Source organism: Nuphar pumila, chromosome 6 (genome assembly GCF_984573655.1).
Source record: "Nuphar pumila chromosome 6, dmNupPumi1.hap1.1, whole genome shotgun sequence".
Lineage (NCBI taxonomy): Eukaryota > Viridiplantae > Streptophyta > Magnoliopsida > Nymphaeales > Nymphaeaceae > Nuphar > Nuphar pumila.
Window position 1 is genome coordinate 132,226,444 of NC_143254.1, and position 7,886 is coordinate 132,234,329.

General features: G+C 42.5%; 1 protein-coding gene across 1 annotated transcript; it reads right to left on the reverse strand.

Annotated features, from left to right (window-relative positions):
* Positions 1 to 274: 274 nt before the first annotated feature.
* Positions 275 to 1,021, reverse strand: LOC149836289 (auxin-responsive protein SAUR32-like). Its single transcript, XM_090010843.1, has one exon. It carries the CDS (start codon positions 791 to 793, stop codon positions 464 to 466), a length of 330 nt encoding a protein of 109 aa, XP_089866969.1. The 5' UTR covers positions 794 to 1,021; the 3' UTR covers positions 275 to 463.
* Between the last annotated feature and the right edge of the window lie 6,865 nt (positions 1,022 to 7,886).

The window sequence follows — 7,886 nt, forward strand, 5'->3', positions numbered from 1 at the left end:
GATATTGGAGAGGGAGAGAGAGAAAAGCAAGAGGGCGACAAAGCATTAATGGGTGCCACCGCCAAGGCTGGCCCTCTATGGCCACCAATGTACTGGTTTTCCACCTCCCATGACCCCATCAACAACTCATTCCCCTTGATTTGGCACCTACCCACAACCACCACCCTCCCCCCACTTCGTCCATTCTTCATGTGTTGCCATCAAGACGACTAGCGGCCACACACACACAATAAATTGAATGAAAAGAACCATGAAAAAGAAAGAAAAGAAAAGATGAGAAAAATAGCACTTTCCTTTTCAAGATACTAACAACCCAGTTAATAGATCTTTACACGTTTTGATACACCAATCAACCATACAAAAAACAAACAAACAAAAAGGAAAAAGAAAGAGAAACCCTAAAAATCACCTCTCTCTCTCTCTCTCTCTCTCTCTCTCTGGGATTATCGTCATCATCAATCAATCAAGCTCTGAAGCAACCAACGTGCTGAGGCTGCTTCTCCTTATCGATGAGCCCCTGAACGTACCGGAACTGAGCAACGTGGCAAGGTATGGTGATGGTGCCCTTCTGGTCGAACCCATACTCGTCCTCTGCTTCCTTCAACAGCTGCATGAACAAGGGGTGGTTCAGATATATGACAGGAACTACGAACCTATGTTGGTCTTGCCCTTGCCCTACCAATATGGCAAAGCACCCTTTAGGGATGTCCTTACACGAGGAACCCTCCTTCTTCCCATGGTGTAGCTGGGGAAAATGCAGATGAAAGTTCGGCATCTGTTTCTCACCACCCATCAAGAAAACCAATCCCCAAGGAAGAGGAACCAAACAACCAACAAAGAAAAAAAGGATCAAGCAAGAAGTTAAGTTGGTGTTAAAGAAGAAGAAGAGAGAAAGGCCAAGGGTCGGAGCCAGAGATTTGGAGGGTGAAGAGGCTTAAACACGAGTCACACAGGAGTATGGGAACGTTGCACATGATCGATGGGTATATACATAAAAAAGAAAACACAGAAGATGAAGAGAGAGAAAGGAAATTAACAAACACAAGAAACGACTCAGTAAAGAAAATAAGGATGGGGGGAGGGATTATATAGAGAAGGGAGGAGAGGGATGGGCCTGGAAACTTCGGCTTGCTTTATACACAATAAAAAAATGAAAACTGTTTTAGAAGGAAAGATTTTATTATGAAAGCGTGTAGCAATAAAGGTTTCTTTGAAGGATTTGAAAACGGCGTTAGGGCGACCGACCGCCTTCAGGATCACACAAGCTTCATATGTCAATCCCAGCCGTCCAACTGACCCATCTGGATGGTTAAGATTAGCCCACGTTCTAGGCGACGAGTTTTTCAGCCATCTGTTTGACGGCTGGGATTGAGATATGATGGACCCCATCATATGGCGTATGATCGGGATCCAGTCGAACAGCTTCCGTTGGCTTCTCGTGTGAGTTCATGCATGACGAAACCAAAGATTTGACTTGGGTGATTGGGAAATGTGAATGTTGTGGGCTCGGAGACACGAGGGGCTGTGCCTTCTGCTTGGTTGGCGCCGTAACATGACCAAGTTCATGAACCGAATTCAGAGGAAGCATAACCAAGTTCACGAACTCTAGAGTTTGTGAACTCTGCTTGTCTGGTAAGTGTAGGGGTATCAACGGGTCGGGTTTACCCGTATCCGACCCTAACCAAACCCAATAGATCCGGGTATGATGATAAATAATAAGACCCGATTTAAACCTGGATCCGGACCCAAAGGTCCGATTAATACATGGACCTGAAATTTTATACAAGACCTGATCGACCCAACTCGATGTTCAATTAAGACCCACACATTTTCAATGTAAAAATGATAAAAAATATGGTTTTACTCGGGTCTGGTTCATTTAGTTTTTATTGGGTCCGGTATGGTTTTTCTTATAATGGATCAGATTAGAACCGGATCCAAACCTGATACCATACCCAAAACCGGGTCTAAGTCTGGTACCACCTAGGTCCGAACCAAACCCAACCCGTTGACAGCCCGAGAGGTAGGAGCAACTTATGCATACAGTCGGACGTTGCTTTCAAAACTAAGGACTGTTGATAGGTCGGGATTGCACCATAAAGGTTGGGTCCGAGTTATGATTTTTGCAGGGTACTCAACCCGATCCAAGTGTTTTGTATGTACTTCTAATAAAAATAAACTTCAGCCATAATTTACTGCTTGCACAATGAATAATGGTGATTGAAGGCATGGACGGTGGCGATTTCAAAACACAAAAAATTTGTGCTTTGTCAAGTCACCTGATCCATCCTCATCAAAAAGTGTCGTGAATTCTGGGGGAAAGCATGGGTGGTGAACGTGTTTTGGATCCATAACTTGGTCATGCTTCAATTGTAACATCCAAACACGTTCAAAACGCATATTTGACCGAACCACGAGGCCGAATGGTTGGCCAAGGACTAAGGCACATTCATGCAGTGTTAGAGTGGGACCTACTTGAAGGTTAAACTTCCAGAATCGCCATGCAGTGTTAGAGTGGTCCAACTTGGCTTTGCCCTATCGGTAAATGCATTACGAAAAATATTGCTAATGATTGGTCAAAGGTTCGAACCTTGGTACCCTTCCCCCACATGTGCCTCATCATCTTGAGTTGAGTAGGTCAAACCAACCCGTCAAGAAGGTGACTCTCAATTAAGAAGTCAAAACCAATAAAAAAAATAAAGTCAAGGCTTTCATATCTTGGACATGAATTCCAGTAGGGTATTCCTTTGTGCAGCCGTCTTTTACGGACGGTAGGGTGGATGTGGGCACGCTGTATCCTTGGTGAAGGACACGTGTTATGATGAACGGTTGTGATTTTCTGTTGCACACGTGGCAGGTAGAGCACGAGAAGTTGAGAATTTGGATAGACACCGAAGGTGGAGGTGGAGATCAGAAATAGATAACTTACACGGTGTCATATGTTGTCCCCGTTCGTGGGAAGGTCTCTTCATGACTAGAACGCCCTCATGGTTTCTCGTTAATGCCTGGAATCTGTCCATCATTAAGTCTAGGGGCGTAGCTGTGTCGGTAATGATGATTTGAGTATTGTTTTTTTTTTTTTTATGATTAAAATGCCTTATGGTTTCTCCTTAATGCCTTAGAATGCACACTTGATATATAAGACTAAGACCAAGGAAGATGAATCTATTAAAAGATACTAGGTGAGGTTAAGAGCAAAAGGTTATAGTCAATATTGACTTTGCTTAAACATTTGCACATGGTGCTCATGAGGACCCTGCTTACTTACGGTTAATGCAGCAAGACAATGAAATTTGTAGCAGCAGGATGTGAAAGTGCTTTCTTGAATAGAGATGTAAATGATGAGTGCTAAAGGGTATTAAAATTCCTAAGAGAGAGTTGGTAGATTGAGGAGACCTTTATATGGACTCAAACTAAGTTACAAATACCTTAGGTTTGGTTTGAAAAGTTTAGCTTGGTTGTTAGATCTCTTGGTTTTGACCATATCTATGTCACTACAAGAAAAATGTCAATTAGCAATGAAAATAATTTATCATAATTTTACGACGGATTAGCGAGAGAAAACAAGTCGTTCTTAAAATTGGAATTAGTTGCGGGATTTGCAAGGAAATAATTTTGCCGCAGAATCCATCGCTACTTAGAGACGTATATTATTTCATCACAAAATATGTCACAACTTAGTGATGGATGAGCGACAAATATTATTCTGTCGCTAATTAGCGTCGATGTTGGCGATAAAATTATTTTGTCATGAATCTGTGGCTATTTTTTTTACGTAAAATGACCATCTATGGCACAAAATTGTGTTTGATCTCTCTCTCTCTCTCTCTCTCTCTCTCTCTCTCATCTGCGATGCATGCCCCAACCACCTACCACTCTTCGGTGACCGCCCCGACCACCTCTCGCTCTTCGACGATCGCCCCAGCCACCTACCACTCTCCGGTGACCGCCCCGACCACCTCCCTTTCTCCGACGATCGCCCCAGCCACCTACCACTCTCCGGTGACCGCCCCGACCACCTCCCTTTCTCCGACGACCGCCCCGACCCTTTCCGCACCCGCTCTTCCGTCGACCACCCCCATGCTGCTCTTCGACGACCGTCGCGGCCATCTCCGTCCCCGCTCTTCAGCCAACCGCTCTCGCTCTCCAACGACCCACCGACAGAAAAGTACACCGATGAGCTCGCCTTTCGTACCCATGCCTCCCCTCTGTCCCTCTTTCTAACTTGTCAGCAAGGGACCCCCTCCCCCCCCCCCCCCCCGACGCTGGTATTTTCTGGTAGGGGGGCGGAGCCCTCTGTCGCTGTTATTTTTCGGCAGGGGGGCGGACCCTCCTGCCCTTGTTTAAGCAAGGGCGGCAGAGGATCCACCCCCCTTGCCATTGTTATTTTTCGGCAGGGGGGCAGACCCCCTGCCCTTCTTTAAGCAAGAGTGACAGGGGATCTGCCCCCCTCTGCCGCTGGTATTTTTCGGCAGAAGGGCAGGGCTGCCCTTATTTCAGCATGGGCGGTAGGGGATCTGCCCCCCTTGCCGCTGGTATTTCCCGGTAGGGGGGCGGAGCCATTGTTTAAGCAAGGGCGATAGGGGGATCCGCCCCCCAAGCCATTCTGTTTGCTCGACCGGCGGGGGCGGGAGCCTCCCTGCCGCTGCTATTTTTCAGCAGGGGGGGCGCCCCTTGCCCTTATTTAAGCAAGGGTGACAGCGGATCCGCCCCCCTACTGCTGGTATTTTCTGGCAGGGGGCAGAGCCCTCCTGCCCTTATTTAAGCAAGGGCAACAGGGGGATCCTCCCCCCTGCCATTGTGTTTGCTTGGCAGACAGGGGGGCCCACACCCCTGCCGCTGGTACTTTTCAGTAGGGAGATCCCGCCCCCTGCCCTGTTTAAGCAACAGTGGCAGGGGGATCCGCCCCCTGTCGTTGTGTTTGATCTGTCGGGCTGGTACTTTATTGTGTCTTTGTTTTTGGCGGGAAAGAGTAATGTGCAGTGCAGGTGCGTAATAGAGCAAAATGCGCGATGTTTAATGCTAAGCATCGCATGCGACTTAAAATGCTATGAAAAAATAAACAAGCAAAATGCAAATCGGGTAAATACCCGTGGTGAGTAAGTGATGCAAGCGCAACACATGTTATTTAATTTCTTGAATGCAACATTTTTTTGTTCACACACTCACTTAGTTGTGGATAACTAGGACTGCTTTGATGGAGTTTGAAGATCATGTTAAGCATGATTTTAATGTATAAAAATAGAAGTGTTCTTATTTTTGGAGTTTGGATTTCATGTTAGGCATGATAGTAATTAGTGGGATATTGAAGTGTGTTTGTTGCAGGTACATGTTTGACATTGTTTTGATATGAATGATTTGAATGTATTGCAATGTTGGATGTGACTGTATCCATACTTGTTTGTGAAATTATGCAATGTATTATAATGTTATTTTTCTTTTTATTATGTCTTCCATGTGAAATTGTATAATGAAAACATGCTTTAAATGAATGTATCATTTTATGGAATATGATTTCATATTTCTAAATATCGTTGTGATGTGTATAAATATGATGTGATGTGATGACACACATATGAAAGAATGTAATCCAAATGATATACCAAGTGGATGGGCGCCTAATGAAAAAGAAGACGAAAATGACGAAGAGGAGAAGGAAGAAAAAGAATATGAAAGTGAAACAAGTGATGAGGAAACATACTCGATCTAGTGAAATACATGTTTGAGTGTTATGAATGACACTAGAAGAAATCTGTGAATTAGCGATGACCCTACTCTGTCGCTAAACCAACACTAATCCATCACTAAAGTGTTTAGCGACGGATTAGCATCGGAATAATGACAGATAGCTTTCATCGCAAAATTATAGTCGCTAAGTAGCAACAGAAACTATCTATCGCCAGTTCTGTCGCTAATTTGTGATGACTTAGCGAACGCCAAGTTCCATCACAAAGCTGTAGTTACTATACGAAGATTTTTGTTTTGTGATGGATATTAATATGTCGCTAATTTCGTCGCTAATATAGCAACTAACTCAGCAATGAACTAAGATCCGTTGTAAAAACATTGACCAGCTAATAAATAGCGATGAATTAAATTCGTCCCTAATCTGTCGCTAAATTGCATGGTGGTACCAAATAGCAACGGATATTTCCGTAGCTAATCCGTCGCAAAAAAGGAAAAAAATATAAAAAATGTTTAAAACATAAATATCGAGAAAAAAATTCTCGTAATACAATTTATATTTCCTGTGAATAAAATACAAAGTATACAACAAAACACATATAAAAGGAAACTAAAACAATTAATCTATCCACTATAAATTTCGCAAGTTCTAATTATTTACAATTGAACATTTAAATTTTTTAAACAAAAAGAAGGTGCAACAAATACAACACATGAATCTAATCATCGTCAAGATTTTGTGTGTCGTCTTTTTCATTGTCTCGATCTGCGCTTTCAGCTCCACTATGCTGATTAGTGCCAGAAACCTATAAGAGAAAAGAAAGGTTACTATTGATAAACAAAATATACTGAAATAAATTATAAGCAATGCACCTAAGTTAAGGCAATCAAAGTAACATGAAATCTAACGACATACAATACATAACATGAAACTTTCATACCTGAGATTCACCTGCAGACGAAGTTCTCCTGTTCTAAAAAAAAATGCTCAACTCATTACGGACAATGTCAGAAATTGCTTCATGTAAGTAGTCACATATTATGTCCTTAACGAGCTGGCATATATCATCCCAAGAATTAGGCGGGTCAGTCGGATGCTTGGAGCTGATGCTGACGGGAGAACTCTGTGAGCCGTGACTGGAGGAAGCAACGACTGGTAAGGTGTTCATATTACTCTCAAACCCGAACACACAACCCTTTTTGGGTTCACCTGTAGCAGTCACCCATGCTGCAGGATCAAAAGGTAGATGCTGAGTGGAGTCATCACCATATCGTTCAATCATTTGTTGCTTATATGACTCCTACAAAGTAATGATTACAATGTGAATTAATAATTAAGAATTACAATGTCTATGATAACTTGTATATTACAATGATTATTAATACAATAAATATATATAGTTGTCGTTCTCGCCTTCTTTGATACGAATTCTCCTGTGGTCTTACGGTTATGTGTTTCAACAAACACACCCTTTATGGCACAATGCCTCCTTTTTCTGCTTCCTGCAAAGTTAAATGATAAAAGAATTATCCAATAGGTCTGCAACAATACTTATAAAATTGACAATATATATTGACGAGTTACCATTTTCTTCAGGTGGCTCCCAAAAGTCTTAGATCCACCTGTGTGTAGATGGACATCAGACATTTTCGCTCGGTTTTGTGCAGCCTTCGCTGAGCGGTTTCAAAATTCATGCCCCACCCACTTGTCGCACATTGCATCCCAAACATCTGACCTGATAGAAGGAGGTCCATGACCCTTCCATTGCAGTTGATCATTTATCCCGCCAGATGTTTTTCTTGGTGCAATCTTCATATTGTGCAACATGTCTGCAAATCGATTGGCAGTCATCTTCTGTCACACCTTTCTTGCATCATGTTTCTCCATCGTAGTCACGAAGCAATTCGAAACCTATAAATATTTTCAGAAAGTTAGTAGACATGACTATAACAAAAAATTAAATATGAAACACAATAACTATAAGATTACTGAACCATGTATGCACATATAGAATATAAAAGGATTTAGATTTGTGTTGCGTCTATATATACTTACTCGATGTATGGGTTGATCGCTGAGCAATTAAAAAGAATATAGATTTGTGTTGTGTCCTGTTCTCGATCTGCCAAGAGTCTTGATTGGCAACTACCAAATATATGCCCAAGTAATTGAAATATTGATAGTTTTTCAGCTACAGTAA